This window comes from Pelodiscus sinensis, chromosome Z (assembly GCF_052426305.1).
Source record: "Pelodiscus sinensis isolate ZL-2025 chromosome Z, ASM5242630v1, whole genome shotgun sequence".
Classification (NCBI taxonomy): domain Eukaryota; kingdom Metazoa; phylum Chordata; order Testudines; family Trionychidae; genus Pelodiscus; species Pelodiscus sinensis.
Window position 1 is genome coordinate 1,230,797 of NC_143085.1, and position 18,064 is coordinate 1,248,860.

At 67.7% G+C, this 18,064-nt stretch overlaps 2 protein-coding genes across 3 annotated transcripts; both read left to right on the forward strand.

Annotated features, from left to right (window-relative positions):
- Positions 1-234: 234 nt before the first annotated feature.
- Positions 235-8,775, forward strand: SLC35E4 (solute carrier family 35 member E4). The gene is made up of 2 exons (XM_089775161.1): positions 235-1,341; positions 7,183-8,775. The coding sequence occupies exons 1-2, from the start codon at positions 696-698 to the stop codon at positions 7,602-7,604; spliced, it is 1,068 nt and encodes a 355-aa protein (XP_089631287.1). The 5' UTR covers positions 235-695; the 3' UTR covers positions 7,605-8,775.
- Positions 8,776-10,310: 1,535 nt separating this feature from the next.
- Positions 10,311-17,211, forward strand: LOC112544332 (synergin gamma). Of its 2 annotated transcripts, XM_089775163.1 has the most exons (6): positions 10,311-10,449; positions 11,903-11,986; positions 13,722-13,818; positions 14,607-14,770; positions 15,652-15,756; positions 16,684-17,211. In XM_089775163.1, the coding sequence occupies exons 2-6, from the start codon at positions 11,936-11,938 to the stop codon at positions 16,813-16,815; spliced, it is 549 nt and encodes a 182-aa protein (XP_089631289.1). In that variant the 5' UTR covers positions 10,311-10,449; positions 11,903-11,935; the 3' UTR covers positions 16,816-17,211. The 2 variants fall into 2 exon arrangements, with proteins under 2 accessions (XP_089631289.1, XP_089631288.1); XM_089775162.1 differs by lacking the exon at positions 10,311-10,449 and having other exon boundaries at positions 11,347-11,986; positions 16,684-17,210.
- The last annotated feature ends 853 nt before the right edge of the window (positions 17,212-18,064 follow it).

An 18,064-nucleotide genomic window follows, 5' to 3' on the forward strand; every position in this document is an offset into this window, starting at 1 on the left:
CCAGCCTGCCCCCCCTCCTCCCCTCCTGGGCCTCCCCTCTGCCCCCCCCCAGCCTGCCCCCCCTCCTCCCCTCCTGGGCCTCCCCTCTGCCCCCCCCAGCCTGGCCTCTTCCCCTCCCCTCCTGGGCCTCCCCTCCGCCCCCCCTGGCCTGCCCCCCCTCCTCCCCTCCTGGGCCTCCCCTCTGCCCCCCCCCAGCCTGGCCTCTTCCCCTCCCCTCCTAGGCCTCTCCTCTGCCCCCCCCAGCCTGGCCTCCCCCCCAGGAGCTCCCCTCCCGCCGGGGTCTCCCCCCAGCCAGTGAGTCAGTTTCCTGCGGTGACTCAGCCGCCTGACGCAGCCTCCCTTGTTGCCGTGGAGACCAGTGCCCGTTGCCATGGCGACCAGCGATGTTGGGAGCCGGTGGTTTTTGGTTGTAGCCCCCCCTCGCTGGCGCAGCTCCTCTCCGCCGCGTGTGCGCACAGGGCAGCGTGAGCCCCCGCGGCTGGCACGGAGCCGGCCCCCGGGAGCGCTCGCCGGCCGGCCCTGCAGCAGCACCGGGCGTGGCCATGGGGCCTCCGGCAGCCCGGCTCCGCGCCCCCCCGGCCCTGCGGGCAGCCTCCGGACTCCCCGTGAGTCACCCGCGGTGACGGGCTGGGCCCGGGGCAGGAACAGGAGCCGCCCTCGCCGAGCCGGCTCCAACGGACCGGACTAGCTGTGCCATGGGCACGGGCGTGGAGCCCCCCGGCTCCGGCATCTCCTCCCTGCACCCCCAGCGCCAAGCCCCCCGGCCGGCGGGCCCCGGCTCTCCGAGGGGCCTGCCCTGCTGCCCGGGGGCCGGTGGCGGGGAGCCGGGGCCGCCCGGAGGGGCGCTGCGGCTGCCGCTCGCCGCCGTGGTCTGGCTGCTCGCCGGCGCGGCCATGTCCGGCCTCAACAAGTGGATCTTCGCCGTGCACGACTTCCGCTACCCCGTGCTGCTGTCCTCCCTGCACATGCTGGCGGCCGTGCTGGTGGGCGTCCCGCTGGCCCGGCGGCGGGCGCACGGCGCAGCCCTGGGCGCCCGCACCAAGGCCCGCATCGGGCTGCTGAGCCTCACCTTCTGCGCCAGCGTGGCCTTCGGGAACCTGGGCCTGAACTACGCGCAGCTGGACTTTGCCCAGACGGTCTACGCCACCACGCCCCTCTTCACGCTCGCCCTGTCCGCCGCGCTGCTGCGCCGGCGCCACCACCCGCTGCAGTACGCCGCCATGGCGCCCATCTGCCTGGGCGCCTCCTGCAGCCTCCTCGGGGAGGGCCACGTCGACCGGGCCGGCTGCTGCTTCCTGCTCGCCGCCACCTTCCTCCGCGGCCTCAAGTCCCTGCAGCAGAGTAAGTGACCTTCGCGGGAAGGCTGCGTTGTGGGCAGCTGCCGGGCTCCAGCCCAGAGGTGGCCGCATTCGGAGGGAGGGAGCTGCCCCTCGCTAGGGGAACGATGCGAACGGGATGCGCGTCCGGGGCTGGGTCCGTGCCACGCCTGGCGCCGCGGGTGCAGCTGCCATACACCCAGTCACCAATGTACAGCGCCGAGCGCGGGGGGGAGCCAGGCCGGGGGCTCAGAGGCACTCCAGCCACATGAATAATAATCAGCAAGGGTATGTCTACACTACAAAGTTAGTTCGAACTAACGGACGTTAGTTTGAACTAACTTTAATAGGTGCTACACTAGCGCTCCGCTAGTTTGAATTTGAATCGAACTAGCGGAGCGCTTAGTTCGAACTAGGTAAACCTCATTTTACGAGGACTAACGCCTAGTTCGAACTAGCTAGTTCGAACTAAGGGCTGTGTAGCCCTTTAGTTCGAACTAGTGGGAGGCTAGCCCTCCCCAGGTTTCCCTGGTGGCCACTCTGGCCAACACCAGGGAAACTCTATGCCCCCCTCCCGGCCCCGGACCCCTTAAAGGGGCATGGGCTGGCTACGGTGCCCATGCCAGGTGCAAGCCTGCCAGCACCCAGCTAGCAGACCCTGCACCTGGCACAGCACAGAGCCACCCACCCGATGCCCCCCAGCCCACCCCCTCTTGCCGGGACCAGGCTGGCAGCTCCCGGGAGCTTGCCCGGGACCGCAAGAGGCGGGCACCTTCCTGGGCTAGTGCGGACATCGTAGACCTCGTCCACGATCTCCGCACTAGGCACAGGAAAGTGGCCATCTAGGGCAGGAGAGCTGCCAGCCTGGCCACCCAGGAGCAGGTTTGCATGAAAATCAAGGGGGTCCACTGAGACCCCCGACACTGAGCCCTGAGCTTACAATGGCCGTACTGGGTCAGACCAAAGGTCCATCTAGCCCAGTAGCCTGTCTGCCGACAGCGGCCAACCCTAGGGACCCTGGAGGGGATGGACCGAAGACAGTGACCAAGCCATTTGTCTCATGCCATCCCTCTCCAGCCTTCCACAAACTTTGGGCAGGGACACCACTCCTACCCTCTGGCTAATAGCACTCCATGGACCCAACCTCCATCACTTGATCTCACTTCCCTTTCAACTCTGTTCTAGTTGTAGCCTTCACAGCCTCCTGCAGCAAGGAGTTCCACAGGTTAACTATTTGCTTTGTCAAGAACAACTTTCTCTTACTAGTTTGAAACCTGCTACCCATTCCTTTCCTTTGGTGTCCTCTAGTCCTTCTTGATGGGAACTCAGGAAGAACTTTTCTGAATGCACCCTCTCCACCCCACCCCTGCTTTTAGAAACCTCTATCCTGTCCCCCCTCCGTCTCCTCTTTTCTAAGCTGAACAGTCCCAGTCTCTGTAGCCTTTCTTCATCTGGGACCTGTTCCCAACCCCTGATCATGTTAGTTGCCCTCCCCTCTCCCAGCCTCTCTCTTCCCCTCTCCCACCTCCTTTTCCCAGTCTCCCCCAGTTTTTTTCAATAAAGACAGAGTCAATGTTGGAAGAAACATTATCTTTATTTTGTACATCAATAAGAAGGGGGGCTAGGGAAGGGTAAGTGGAAGGAGGTGAGGGAGGAATGGGGTACGAGCCCCCGATGGGGAGGACTGGGCTGGCTCTGCGGGCTTCTGGGGGTGGAAGCTCTCCTGCAGCCCCCCAATTACTCCCTCTCCCCAGATGGCAGCCTGCGGCAAGTGCAGCCGGGCTGATGGCCGAGTGGTGTGATGTGCCCAGTGTGGGCACTCAGGGCACTCCAAGCCAGAACTTCTTTGCAAGCGGGGCACCCCTGAGAACTGTGTGTCCGGGGTGGGGGTCGGGACCCTTTAAGCGCAGCCCTCGGCTAGCCTGAGACAGCATCTCCATGCTCTAAGTCCTCCTCTTATGCCCTGCCGGCACTGCTTCCGGCCATCCTTAAGCCCTGTTCAGAGTCCACTCAATGTGGACTTGCTAGTTCGAACTAGCAAAACGCTAATTCGAACTAGTTTTTAGTTCTAGACGCGTTAGTTCGAATTAGCTTAGTTCGAATTAACTAATTCGAACTAAGTTAGTTCGAACTAGCGCTGTAGTGTAGACGTACCCCAAAGTCCTATCCACCTTCCAGTCGCCCATGGGGCTGGTTAGTGGGAGGGGGTGGAGTGCCCCTCCTCGTGCACCCGATACGCCAGTCGCCCATGGGGCTGGTTAGTGGGAGGGGGTGGAGTGCCCCCCTCATGCACCCGATACGCCAGTCGCCCATGGGGCTGGTTAGTGGGAGGGGGTGGAGTGCCCCTCCTCGTGCACCCGATACGCCAGTCGCCCATGGGGCTGGTTAGTGGGAGGGGGTGGAGTGCCCCCCTCGTGCACCCGATACGCCAGTCGCCCATGGGGCTGGTTAGTGGGAGGGGGTGGAGTGCCCCCCTCATGCACCCGATACGCCAGTCGCCCATGGGGCTGGTTAGTGGGAGGGGGTGGAGTGCCCCTCCTCGTGCACCCGATACGCCAGTCGCCCATGGGGCTGGTTAGTGGGCAGGGGGTGGAGTGCCCCCCTCGTGCACCCGATACGCCAGTCGCCCATGGGGCTGGTTAGTGGGAGGGGGTGGAGTGCCCCCCTCATGCACCCGATACGCCAGTCGCCCATGGGGCTGGTTAGTGGGAGGGGGTGGAGTGCCCCTCCTCGTGCACCCGATACGCCAGTCGCCCATGGGGCTGGTTAGTGGGAGGGGGTGGAGTGCCCCCCTCATGCACCCGATACGCCAGTCGCCCATGGGGCTGGTTAGTGGGAGGGGGTGGAGTGCCCCCCTCATGCACCCGATACGCCAGTCGCCCATGGGGGCTGGTTAGTGGGCAGGGGGTGGAGTGCCCCCCTCATGCACCCGATACGCCAGTCGCCCATGGGGCTGGTTAGTGGGCAGGGGGTGGAGTGCCCCCCTCATGCACCCGATACGCCAGTCGCCCATGGGGCTGGTTAGTGGGCAGGGGGTGGAGTGCCCCCCTCATGCACCCGATACACCAGTCGCCCATGGGGCTGGTTAGTGGGAGGGGGTGGAGTGCCCCCCTCATGCACCCGATACGCCAGTCGCCCATGGGGCTGGTTAGTGGGCAGGGGGTGGAGTGCCCCCCTCATGCACCCGATACGCCAGTCGCCCATGGGGCTGGTTAGTGGGAGGGGGTGGAGTGCCCCCCTCATGCACCCGATACGCCAGTCGCCCATGGGGGCTGGTTAGTGGGAGGGGGTGGAGTGCCCCCCTCATGCACCCGATACGCCAGTCGCCCATGGGGCTGGTTAGTGGGCAGGGGGTGGAGTGCCCCCCTCATGCACCCGATACGCCAGTCGCCCATGGGGGCTGGTTAGTGGGCAGGGGGTGGAGTGCCCCCCTCATGCACCCGATACGCCAGTCGCCCATGGGGGCTGGTTAGTGGGCAGGGGGTGGAGTGCCCCCCTCATGCACCCGATACGCCAGTCGCCCATGGGGGCTGGTTAGTGGGCAGGGGGTGGAGTGCCCCCCTCATGCACCCGATACGCCAGTCGCCCATGGGGCTGGTTAGTGGGCAGGGGGTGGAGTGCCCCCCTCATGCACCCGATACGCCAGTCGCCCATGGGGGCTGGTTAGTGGGCAGGGGGTGGAGTGCCCCCCTCATGCACCCGATACGCCAGTCGCCCATGGGGGCTGGGTAGTGGGCAGGGGGTGGAGTGCCCCCCTCATGCACCCGATACGCCAGTCGCCCATGGGGGCTGGTTAGTGGGCAGGGGGTGGAGTGCCCCCCTCATGCACCCGATACGCCAGTCGCCCATGGGGCTGGTTAGTGGGCAGGGGGTGGAGTGCCCCCCTCATGCACCCGATACGCCAGTCGCCCATGCGGCTGGTTAGTGGGCAGGGGGTGGAGTGCCCCCATCATGCACCCGATACGCCAGTCGCCCATGGGGCTGGTTAGTGGGCAGGGGGTGGAGTGCCCCCCTCATGCACCCGATACGCCAGTCGCCCATGGGGCTGGTTAGTGGGAGGGGGTGGAGTGCCCCCCTCATGCACCCGATACGCCAGTCGCCTTCTTGGCTACAAGGGCCCCTGTTGGCTCCTCTCCAGCTTCTCATCCGCTGTAACCCCAGGGCCTTTTCTGCCCAACTGTGCAACCTCATCCGATTTCTTGTGGCCCAATCCCCCAATGTGTCCAGGTCCCTCTGGACCCTTCCCTGCCCCCCAGCATATCTACCTCTCCCCCAGCTCAGTGTCATCCGCAAACTCACTGAGGGTGCAACCTGTCCCCTCAGCCAGGTGATGAATGAAGATGCTGAACCGAACCGGCCCTGGGGCTCGCCACCCTGCCCGGGGGTGTGGGTGGGGCGGGGGCTGAGGGCGGTGGGGTCCGGCTGCGGGGGCTGTGGGCGGTGGGGTCCGGCGGCGGGGGCTGTGGGGTCCGGCTGCGGGGGTGTGGGCGGTGGGGTCCGGCTGCGGGGGCGGGGGCTGTGGGCGGTGGGGTCCGGCTGCGGGGGCGGGGGCCGGGGGCCAGGGGGGGGCGGGGGCCGTGGGCGGTGGGGTCCGGCTGCGGGGGCGGGGGCCGTGGGCGGTGGGGTCCGGCTGCGGGGGCGGGGGTGGGCGGGCGGCTGGGGGGCGGGGGTGCGGGCGGCAGCGGGGGCCGGGGGCCGTGGGCGGTGGGGTCCGGCTGCGGGGGCGGGGGCCGTGGGCGGTGGGGTCCGGCTGCGGGGGCGGGGGCCGTGGGCGGTGGGGTCCGGCTGCGGGGGTGCGGGCGGTGGGGTCCGGCAGCGGGGGCCGGGGGCTGTGGGCGGTGGGGTCCGGCTGCGGGGGTGCGGGCGGTGGGGTCCGGCAGCGGGGGCGGGGGCCGTGGGCGGTGGGGTCCAGCGGCGGGGGCGGGGGCCGTGGGCGGTGGGGTCCGGCTGCGGGGGCGGGGGCCGTGGGCGGTGGGGTCCGGCTGCGGGGGCGGGGGCTCTGGGCGGTGGGGTCCGGCTGCGGGGGCGGGGGCCGTGGGCGGTGGGGTCCGGCTGCGGGGGTGCGGGCGGTGGGGTCCGGCTGCGGGGGCGGGGGCGGTGGGGTCCGGCTGCGGGGGCGGGGGTGCGGGCGGTGGGGTCCGGCTGCGGGGGCGGGGGTGCGGGCGGTGGGGTCCGGCTGCGGGGGCGGGGGTGCGGGCGGTGGGGTCCGGCTGCGGGGGCTGTGGGCGGTGGGGTCCGGCTGCGGGGGCGGGGGCCGTGGGCGGTGGGGTCCGGCTGCGGGGGCGGGGGCCGTGGGCGCTGGGGTCCGGCTGCGGGGGTGCGGGCGGTGGGGTCCGGCTGCGGGGGCGGGGGTGCGGGCGGTGGGGTCCGGCTGCGGGGGCGGGGGTGCGGGCGGTGGGGTCCGGCTGCGGGGGCGGGGGTGCGGGCGGTGGGGTCCGGCTGCGGGGGCGGGGGTGCGGGCGGTGGGGTCCGGCTGCGGGGGCGGGGGTGCGGGCGGTGGGGTCCGGCTGCGGGGGCTGTGGGCGGTGGGGTCCGGCTGCGGGGGCGGGGGCCGTGGGCGGTGGGGTCCGGCTGCGGGGGCGGGGGCCGTGGGCGCTGGGGTCCGGCTGCGGGGGTGCGGGCGGTGGGGTCCGGCTGCGGGGGCCGCGGGCGGTGGGGTCCGGCTGCGGGGGTGGGGGTGCGGGCGGTGGGGTCCGGCTGCGGGGGCCGGGGGCTGTGGGCGGTGGGGTCCGGCTGCGGGGGCGGGGGCTGTGGGGTCCGGCTGCGGGGGCCGCGGGCTGTGGGGTCCGGCTGCGGGGGCGGGCCCTCAGCTGGCCCCGGTCTGTGGCTCCCGGGCAGCCCCCCCTGAGCGTGCCCTTGCTCGCAGGTGCCCTGCTGCAGGAGGAGCGGCTGGACGCGGTGGCCCTGCTCGGCCTGACCTCCCTGCCCAGCTTCTGCATCCTCTTCCCGACGGCGGCGGTGCTGGAGGTGGGGGCCGCCTGGGGGGCCCTGCTGCACTACGGCGCCGCGCTCTGGGCCTGCGTCCTGCTCAGCTGCCTGGGCTCCGTGCTCTACAACCTGGCCAGCTTCTGCCTCCTGGCGCTCACCTCCGCCCTCACCCTGCACGTGCTGGGCAACCTCAGCGTGGTGGCCAACCTGCTGCTGGCCCGGCTCCTCTTCGGCAGCCGCCTCAGCGGCCTCAGCTACGCCGGCATCGGCCTGGCCCTCGCCGGCGTCTTCGTGTACCACAACTGCCACCTCCTCGCCGCCCGTTGGGGCGCCCGCCGGGGCCGGGCCAAGCCAGAGTGAGCCCTGTGCAGGGGCTCGGGACGCCTGCACTCTGGGGGCGTGCACAGGTGTGTGCGTGTGTGCCCATGCGTGCACAGTCGGGGGTGTGCACAAGTGTGTGCATGTGTGTCCATGCGTGCACAGGCGGGGGCGTGCACAAGTGTGTGCATGTGTGTCCATGCGTGCACAGTCGGGGGCGTGCACAAGTGTGTGCATGTGTGTCCATGCGTGCACAGTCGGGGGCCGTGCACAAGTTTGCGTGCACGTGTTGACGCATGCACGGTCTGGGGTGTGCACAAGTGTGGGTGCGTGTCTCAATGTATTCACACTCGGGGGTGCAGAAGTGTGCGCGTGTGTTGATAGGTGCAGTCTGGGGATGTGCACAAGTGTGTGAGCATGTGTTGCTGTGTGCACGCTCTGGGGGCGTGCGTGTGTGTGTGTATGCGTGCACACTGTGGGGGAGTGCACAAGTGTGTGTGTGTGTGTCTATGCATGCACACTTGGGAGGTGCACATGCGTGTGTCAATGCGTGCACACTCTGGGGTTGTCCACAAGTGTGTGCGCATATGTCGATGCGTGCACAATCTGGAGGGTGTGCACAAGTGTGTACACATGTCAATGTGTGCACACAGAAGGGTGCACATGTGTGTGTGTGGAGGTGTGCACACACTGAGGGAGTTCACACGTGTGTGCGTGTGTGCATGTGTCGATGTGTGCACACTCTGCCACGGCCAGCTGTGCGTCAGACGCACTGGGGATGCGTGCGTACACTGGTTTTCTGTTGATGGAAATGTCAGACCCCCCCACCCCTGTCCCGGGAGTGTGTGTTCCTGCTCCCACCACTGCTCTCTGCTGGGCGGAGCAGCACAGATCTGTGTGTGTCATTGTCCTCTGCTGGACACGTATGTCGGGGGGGGGGGGTCTAGGGTTCATGGAAGGCGTTAGACTTGCTGATGTGTGTGGGTCAGGATGTGTGTGCGTGCACATGTGTTTGTCGGGTCTGCATGTAAGTGTGCACGTGTGGGTGTGTTGGTGGCTGTGGGTGTGCATGTGTGTGATGGGGTGTGTGAGCATGCACACACGTGTTGGTCTGTGTGGGCGTGCCTGCGTGTGTGGGTGTGCACGTGTGTCAGGATCTGTGATCAGGCATGCACGTGTGTGATGGGGTGGGTTCACGTGTGTGTTGGGGTATGTGGGTGTGCACATGTGATGGGGTGTGGGCTCACATGCGTGTGTTGGGGGGTCCTGGGTGTGGGTGCACATGCCTGTGTTGGGGTGTGCGTGGGCATGCATGTGTGTATGGGCTCGCACCCCTATGTCGGGGTGGGTGTGGGCATAAACACGTGTGTTGGTGTGTGGGTGTCTGTGGTTGTGCACGTGTGTGGGCGTGCACACGTGAGTCGGCGCAATAAAGCCTATTTTCTCGACTCCAGCCTGTGTCGCGCTGCCCTAAGGACCGGAGCCGAGCCGGGGGCGGGCGAGGAAGGGGGGCAGGGTCCCGCGGAGCCGGGGGCGGACCTAAGGAGGAGTCGCAGGGTGCAGACGCGGGGGGGGCAGACTCCCCCTGCGCATCCCGGGCAGTCGGCGCCTTTTCCCTTCCTGGTCTCCTCTGCGGCTGGCCCCTCTCGTGTTGCGATTTCTCCAGTTCTCCCTGCTCCCCGCGAGCATTAACCCCTTCGCGCCCTGACTCGCGGCGTGAGGCCCGCTCTGGTGCGCTATCCACTAGGCAGCCCTGTCCCGTTTCTAGCTGCACCGCGCACAAGAGGACGTGCCTGTCGCAAGGGGCTCGGCAGCCTGGAGCCGCTCTGGCGCGCAGAGACGTTGACTCTGAACCCTAACGATTAGCGCACAGCCCAGGCTCGGCTGTGTCCCTGCGGATGGCTTTATCAGGGGCCTGCAGCCACGAGCCGGATCCGGCCGTCGCAAGCCGGCTCCACGGGGGCAGGAAGCTGGACACCGTCGGATAAAACCCGCGGGCTGCCACCCTGCCTCTGTCAGTGGCGCCCCAGGGAGCAGAGCACGGCAGCTCCCTCCCCTGCTCCGCCTCTGAGCTCGCCCAGCCTGGTGCATGCTGGGTCCCCACGTCCTACCCAGCTGGCTCTAGGACCCTGCCGGAGCCTGGCGCCACAGCCCAGCAGGTGCAAACAAAGGTGGGGAGAGTGTGGGGCCGGCCTGCCCTGGGCAGGTGCCCAGCCGGGTGACAGAGCCAGCCTCGAGCTAGGGGCCCGGCTCCCAAATCTAGGAGCAGCCACTGGCCCGTTGCTCCTAACTCGCCAAGGAATCGCTCTGCCTGCGCCTGAGTCTGGCTCCTACCCCCCGTCGCCCCCGTTCCAGACCGCAGGCTGCCGGTCCCGCTGCAGTGCGACTCCAGAGCCAGGCCCTGCCGGGACGAGCCCCGCTGAGGCTGCACCGCAGGTATTTCCAGGGGCGCCGTCCCTCCCCATCGGGTTGGCGGCAGGCTGCAGCCACACGGGCTAACTGGCCGGGCTCACAGGCGCGGAGGTGGACAGCCCAAGGGCCAGGGCTGTGCCCGGCTGTTGGAGCCAATCTTCCCTCCATCTTTTCCAGCCATGCGTAGAATAAATACTGTTCTATGCACCAGGGCCTGTATGTGTGTGCACCACCTGGAAACAGCCCCCGCTGCGGACGCCCTGCTCGTCGGAGGGGCGGCCTTAGCCTCTCCCCCGAGGACGCACGAGGGCCTGGCGTCCAGGGACCCCGGTCGGCACCCTGGGGTGTGAAGACGCAGTGTCACCGGCACCGGGCGGGTTTGAACCGGTGCCCGTGGAGCGGAGTCCAGGCGAAAAGCCAGCTGGCCCCGGCCGTGCCGTAGCGCCCCTTGACCCCAGTGGTTGCGGCGGTCGAGGTACCCCTGCCTGGGCCAGGGAACCGCGCTGGGGGTGTGGGCGTCAGCAGCACTCGCCCCACGCAGCCAGCACCTGTCCGGCCGTGGCCCCACGCCCGCCCGAGGGAGAAGCGGGTCGCTGCTTAGCCCCCATTGCAGGCCCTGAGTGGGCCTGAGGGGCGTGGGAGCTGGCTCGTGCCCTCTGTCCAGCGCGGCCTAGGCCCCCTTCCTCCCGCGCCAAGCCCGTCCGCGGCGCCGCGTGGGGATGGGGGAGCCCAGCACAGGGGCGCGGCGCCGCGTGGGGATGGGGGAGCCCAGCCCAGCCCAGCCCAGGGGCGCGGCGCCGCGTGGGGATAGGGGAGCCCAGCCCAGCCCAGGGGCGCGGCGCCGCGTGGGGATAGGGGAGCCCAGCCCAGCCCAGCCAAGGGGCGCGGCGCCGCGTGGGGATAGGGGAGCCCAGCCCAGCCCAGCCCAGGGGCGCGGCGCCGCGTGGGGATAGGGGAGCCCAGCCCAGCCCAGGGGCGCGGCGCCGCGTGGGGATAGGGGAGCCCAGCCCAGCCCAGGGGCGCGGCGCCGCGTGGGGATAGGGGAGCCCAGCCCAGCCCAGGGGCGCGGCGCCGCGTGGGGATAGGGGAGCCCAGCCCAGCCCAGGGGCGCGGTGCCGCGTGGGGATAGGGGAGCCCAGCCCAGCCCAGCCCAGGGGCGCGGCGCCACGTGGGGATGCGGGAGCCCAGCTCAGGGGCACGGCGCAGCGTGGGGATAGGGGAGCCCAGCCCAGCCCAGCCCAGGGGCGCGGCGCCACGTGGGGATGCGGGAGCCCAGCTCAGGGGCACGGCGCAGCGTGGGGATAGGGGAGCCCAGCCCAGCCAAGGGGCGCGGCGCCGCGTGGGGATGGGGGAGCCCAGCCCAGCCCAGCTCAGGGGCGCGGCGCAGCGTGGGGATGGGGGAGCCCAGCCCAGCCCAGGGGCGCGGCGCCGCGTGGGGATAGGGGAGCCCAGCCCAGCCCAGGGGCGCGGCGCAGCGTGGGGATAGGGGAGCCCAGCCCAGCCCAGGGGCGCGGCGCCGCGTGGGGATAGGGGAGCCCAGCCCAGCCCAGGGGCGCGGCGCTGCGTGGGGATGGGGGAGCCCAGCCCAGCCCAGGGGCGCGGCGCAGCGTGGGGATGGGGGAGCCCAGCCCAGCCCAGGGGCGCGGCGCAGCGTGGGGATGGGGGAGCCCAGCCCAGCCCAGCCCAGCCCAGGGGCGCGGCGCAGCGTCCAGCCGAGCCCCAGGGGCCGGTGGCGGGCCCGCTCCCTGCCCCGCGCCCTCGCAGGCCACGCTGGAGACAGCCACTGTCTCTGGGCCCGGGGGCCCCTGGGCAGCCGCCTGCCGCCACCCCGCAACAGCAGGGGGGACGGAGCAGCACCCGCGCCCCCGAGGGCCTGTGGCTGCCCCCCACGCGCTGGCCGGAGCCTGACCCCCCTGCTCCGCTCCCAGGCACCCGGCTCTCCGGCACCGCTCCCCACGGCCATGGACTCAGAGCATCCCCAGCTGGAGAGGTGCCTGCAGCACGTCCGCAAGGTAACAAGCCCCGGTCCCGGGCTCCCCCCCACGCTGTCCCGGGGAAGGGGGCTGCCCCCCCCACGCTGTCCCGGGGAAGGGGGCTGCCCCCCCCACGTTGTCCCGGGGAAGGGGGCGGCCCCCCCACGCTGTCCCGGGCAAGGGGGCTGGCCCCTCCCACGCTGTCCCGGGGAAGGGGGCAGACCCCCCCCACGCTGTCCCGGGGAAGGGGGCTGCCCCCCCCACGCTGTCCCGGGGAAGGGGGCAGACCCCCCCCACGCTGTCCCGGGGAAGGGGGCTGCCCCCCCCACGCTGTCCCAGGGAAGGGGGCGGCCCCCCCACGCTGTCCCGGGCAAGGGGGCTGGCCCCTCCCACGCTGTCCCGGGGAAGGGGGCTGCCCCCCCCACGCTGTCCAGGAAGGGGGCAGGCAGGGGCTACGCCCGGTGGCCACTGGCAGGGGTGGGTTGCTGGCTGCTCCGGGCCGTGCCAGACCTGCGCCCGGCCGAGTTGCCGGGGGCGCGAGGAGTCTCCGTCCCTGGCGACCCTGCTGGCCGGCTGGACAGACGCGGGCAGGGGTGGGCCGGCCGGGGGCTCACAGTGCCCCGGGGGAGAGGCACTGGGCTGATCCCTTCAGGGCCCCAGCGGCAGAGGGCCGAGCCAGGCGAGGGTGAAAGGCGCCCAGGGGGCTGCTGGCCTGAGAGCCCCCTCTTCAGAGGTGAGGGCCCCCAGAGCCCGACTCCCGTTAGCAGCCACGGTCCGTTCCCATGGGAGTTAGGCGCTGAGGGCTTTCCCGAGCCCCCACCTGCTTCGCTAGGCGCCCCCGTGCCGCTGGTCACTCCTCAGCCCTCCTGGCAGGGCTGGCCAGCGGCTCTCCGCCCTGATTCCCTTCCCCGTGCCAGCGAAGGGCGAACAGGCCCCCAAGCTAACCCCTGCAGTGCCCCCGAGCCTGGCCCTCCCTTCTGCCCGAAGCCGGCCAGGGTCCCGAGTGTCCCTGCCAAGGACTCGCTCCTCCCTCCCACGTTGGGGGGGGTCACCCCCCCGGCTGGCCCTGTCTCTGCCCTGCTCCGGACACGGCTCCCCCAGCTGGCGTGGGGGGCACTGGGGCCCATCCCTTTCTGCTGCTTGTGCCGGACAGCCCCGTGGGGTCTGGTTACATTGCAGGGGGAGCCCAGATCTCCTACGCTCGTGTGTAACCCCAGGCCTGGGGCTGCTCAGCCCCCCACCCCCGTGTTGATGGGACCCCGAGGGGCAGGCGGACGGCGCCCATCCCTGGCCAGAGCCCGCACAGCCGCACTACAGCCCACCGGCAGGGAGGGGTTCCTCCCTGATCAGAGTCCGCAGTGCCCAGAGCAGCGGGCCCACGCCCTCATAGAGAGCAGCGTTCGGAGAGGCTCCCTCATTGCCGCCTGCCCTGAGCCGTGGGCACCTCTCCCTGCCCAGCCTGCTCGGCGTCGGGGGGCCGGGGGTGTCTCGTGGGGGCCGTGCCCGTGGCTCTCACTCCAGCCTGTGGCGGGTGGGCCCTGGAGGACGATGGGTGCGCCTGGGGGCCGTGGAACCAGGAGCTCCTCGTGCACACTCTGGGCAGAGGCCTTGGGCCCGGAGATTCCCCGGCAGAACATCCCTGGGGCAGGGAGTCCTCGGGAGCTGAGCCCCTGGCCTGGGCGGCGGCGACGGCATCGCCCTGCCCAGCCTTTGGAGGGGCGCTGAGAGCGAAGGAGGCACCCGGCGTCAGACCGCACCTCTCTGCTCCCCGCAGGTGCTGGAGCAGGCTGCCGAGGTCCTGGGCCGTGCCAGCCAGCCGGCCGTGTGCGGCGAGGTGCTCCTGTCCCCTGCAGGGATGGCGTATGTCTCGGGTACGAGGGCCTGGCGTGGCTGCGGGGACGCTGTGCCCCTTCCAGGGCGTTCGAGGCCAGGCCAATGAGCCTGGGACAAGACATGGCCAACGGGGACCAAACCCAGGCCTGTCCCACCCCAGCTACGGGAAACTGGCTGCTAGCGCCAGCCGCGGGCACGGGCCTGGCTAAGTCTGACGTCCCAGCTGGCCCAGGCGCGGAGCTGGGCTCAGAGCCCGGCCCCTGCCCGGCCCGCGCTGGAGGAAGCGGGTTTCCAACAGACACACGTCCCCAAATGCACGTCTCCGCTCTGTGCCAAGGCGGCGGGATCCGGGCCAGGGCTCCTCTTGCGGGCTAGCTGGGCGCTGGCCATTGGCCGCTGCCTGAGGCTGCCGGCGGGTTGCGGCCCAGCAGCCTGCTCCCGGAAGCGGGGCTGCGTGGTGGCTATGTGGACTGTTGCTCGGGCGGGTTTCTGTGCCCTCCTGCTCCAAAAGGGGTCTGTGCCCTCACGCTCCGGGGGGGTGGGTCTGTGCCCTACACAATGGGGGCGGGAGGGCCACGGGTTCCTCTGGAGCTGCACTGGGCTGGGTGGGACGTGAGGGTCATTGGCAGCTGTAACTCTGGGAGGCCCTGCCCCGCGCACGTTCCCAAAGTGGGCCCCTGTCCCGTTGGCCTCTGCTGCTCTGGAGCCAGGACCCCGCTTGCCTTCCCGGGGGCTGGCCGAGGGTGCAGGCGGCACCGGGCCGCGCGCTGCCCTGAGACAGTGCCAGGGTGTCTGCTCTCCCTGACGCCCCTTCCCTGGTGGGCAGGCTTGGCTGAAGTGTACCGGGTCTCTCGGAGAGTGGCGAGCGGGCTGTGGACCCGGCCACAGGCAGCCCGCAAGCAGCTGCAGCCCAGCCTGCGGGAGGTGGACCTGGCCTGGAACAACCTGCAGGCCTTCCTCTCGCTCAGCCCCACGGAGCTGCGCAGGCTGGTAAGACACTCCCAACCCCTTTCTCCTGGCTCAGCCGGTGGTTTGCTCTGGCCATCTTCCGTGGGACTCAGCCGTCCAGGGCTGGCCAGGAAGTGGGGTCTCTCCCCGGCTTGACGATTGCCGGACAAGCCTTTCCAGCCAGCTCAGCAGCTGCTCCCTCCCTCCTCCGGGCCTTTGCAAGGATTCTCCGCCCCCCGCCCCCTCCAGGATGCCCACGCGGAGCCAGGAACGAAGGGCAGCGACCGGGGTCCCTCGGGCTGGTTTAGAGCTGCTGTTTGGAAGGAAATTGCCCTTTGATGATGCCAGTTCTGGGCTTTGTTCCCCTGAGGGCAGCTCAGCCCCCAGACAGTGAGATGGCAGGGCGGGGGCCGGAAGCAGCTGCAGATGGCCTCGGGCAGGACAATCTCGCGGTCCCCGGAGAGGAAGGAGGGCCACCCACGGGTCCACTCACTAGCCTAGGTGGCCATGCGGGAGACGTAGTTCAGTTCCCACGCTGACCTGGTGCTGCGCAGCTGTACGCCTTGTCCAGCCGACGGCCCCTCCCACAGCGTGGCTGGTTCCCGCCACGCCGGCAGCGGCCTTGGAGGGGCTGATGCGCTACCCCCACTTCCTGCTGCTCCTTCGGAGCCTGGCTTGGTTGGCCCTGCTCCGTTGGCGCACGAGAGCAGGCTCAGCGGTGTGTACGGGCGCCAGCGATGGGAACAGCTGCCGGGGGGCCCTGCCCCATTACCCTGTGCCCTCCCTCTTCAATGCTCATCGAGGGCTGGCTGCTTTGTTGGACCCCTCTGCCTTGAGAGCTGGTGCGTTCCTTGGCCTCCCCAGCCCGCGGGGAGCGAACGCCTCGGCTCTTCTCTCTGGGCTCAGCTTATTTTGCTTTCCAGCTTTCAGAGCCCTCCCTGGGAGGAGAAATCTGCTCGCCGGGGCCCGGTTCAGCACCCGCCCAAGCGTGTGGCGTTTGCCTAGCGGAGGTGAAGGGGGACTCAGCGGTAAGTTCCTATGTTCTCGGCTCCGTGGTGCTGGAAAGGGGGCATGTCTTTCTGCAGGGCCAGTAGCCACGAAGCCCCGTGTGCATGCTGTTTGGAGGGGGAGGGACAGTTGGCTCGAAGCCCAGGCTGTCCCCAGCCCCAACACGATGGGGGCACAGCTCCTGGGCATGGCGAGTAATTCGGTCTGCCCATCAGTCTCACGCACACAATGGGCAGCGACTGTCTAGGAAGGAGTACGGCAGAAAGGGATCTAGGGGGCAGAGTGGATCACGAGCTAAATATGAGTCCACAGTGTGATGCTGTTGCAAACAAACAAACATGATTCTGGGCTGCATGAACAGGGAGTTGTGAGCAAGACACGAGAAGTCATTCTTCCGCTCTGCTCTGCACTGGTCAGGCCCCAGTTGGAGTATTGTGTCCAGTTCTGGGCACCGCATTTTAGGAAAGACGTGGAAAAATTGGAGAGGGTCCAGAGGAGAGCAACAAGAATGATGAAAGGTCGAGAACATGAGCTCTGAGGCAAGGCTGAAAGAATTGGGCTTGTTTAGAAAAGACAAGACTGAGAGGGGACATGATCGCAGCTTTCAAGTCCCTAAAAGGGGGTCACAAGGAGGAGGGAGAAAAATTCTCCTCGGCCTCTGAGGACAGGACAAGAAGCAACGGGCTTACACTGCAGCAAGGGAGGTTGAGCTTGGACATCAGGAAAAACTTCCTGCTTGTCCGGGTGGTGAAATGCTGGAATCGGTTGCCCGGGGAGGCTGGAGATATTGCAGAGCATGTTAAACACACACCTGTCAGAGATGGGTCCTGCCGGGAGGTCCCTTCCATGATTCTGTGCCATCCCAGGGGTCTCAACCAGGCCAGGTCGTCTGCCCCCTCCGTGGCTATGGCGACAGCTCTTGTAATAGTCACTGTTGCACTTGGCAGGCTCTCTCAGGCAACACAAGCCTGGTTTTCTATGGGGGCAGCTGTTATCATGCCAGCTGTGCCAACTTCTGGCTGAACTGCGTGGACTCTTCTCTGCCAAGGGCACCTGGGCACTTCTCCTGCCTTTCCTGATACAGCCACCAGCCTTTGATTCGCCCGAGGAACGACATCTACAGCTGCTTTCCCACAGCAGAGACTTACCTGAAGGCACCATTGAAGACAGCCTCAAAGCGGTCTCTTAAGGTCGCTGGGAATTGTTACTTGAAAAGTGGCAGGGAATCTCACAAAAGACTGGGTCGGAGTGGCCTAAGATGAAAATGTATTTTATTGTCCAATGAGAGCCATACAGTATTTGTATGAAATACTTGAACTATACATCAAACGGAGGTTTAATGTATAAAAGCCCTTGTAGCCATGGACTGATGGGTCTCTGGTTAGCTTAGACACAACTCTTGTATCTTTTATTTTTTCAGCTGTTTCAGTCTAGAGACTGTGTCTAGACTGGCAGGATTTTCCGGAAATGCTTTTAACGGAAAAATTTTCTGTTAAAAGCATTTTCGGAAAAGAGCGTCCGTGCCAATCTAGACGCGCTTTTATGCAAAAAAGCCCCGATTGCCATTTTTGCGATCGGGGCTTTTTTGCGGAAAACAAATCTCAGCTGTCTACACTGGCCCTTTTGTGCAAAAGTTTTGCGCAAAAGGACTTTTGCCTGAATGGGAGCAGCATAGTATTTCCACAAGAAGCACTGATTTCAGACAGTAGGAAGTCAGTGCTTTTGCGGAAATTCAAATGTCCAGTGTAGACAGCTGGCAAGTTTTTTCGGAAAAGCGGCTGATTTTCCAGAAAAACTGGCCAGTCTAGATACTAATACACAGGTCTCGGAAATGCTGATTGCACTTTGATGCCCTAAGCAATTCAGCTGGTCTCCAAGAGGGGGTGCTGCTGTAGAGGACACAAAAAATTCTTGCTTGGAAGTCTCTTCGTCTTCACGGGTTGAAGTGAGCTGATGAGACTGCCTGGCGCTTGACCCGTAACGGCAATGGCCGGGGCTGTCCGCAGAGGCTGGGAGAACGAGGTGCTCGATTTCCATTGCGTGTCAGGGAGATTCATGGGCCTGGCTCCTGCTGGACTCAGTGCTGGCCAGGCCCCAGCTGGAAAAGTCCCAGAGGGGCAGCCGTGTGAGTCTGAGAGCTCCGTGGAGCTTATGTTCTGAGCAGTGACGTGACGGGACAAAGCTTCAGGCCAGATTCCCCACAAACTCGGCTCACAAACAGGGCTCCCATTGGCTCTCTAACATGGATTTCCCGAGGCGGCCTTTGGGCCAAATCCCACAGGACACACTCGGCCTACCACCTCTTGGACTGGGCCCCAAAGGACTGAC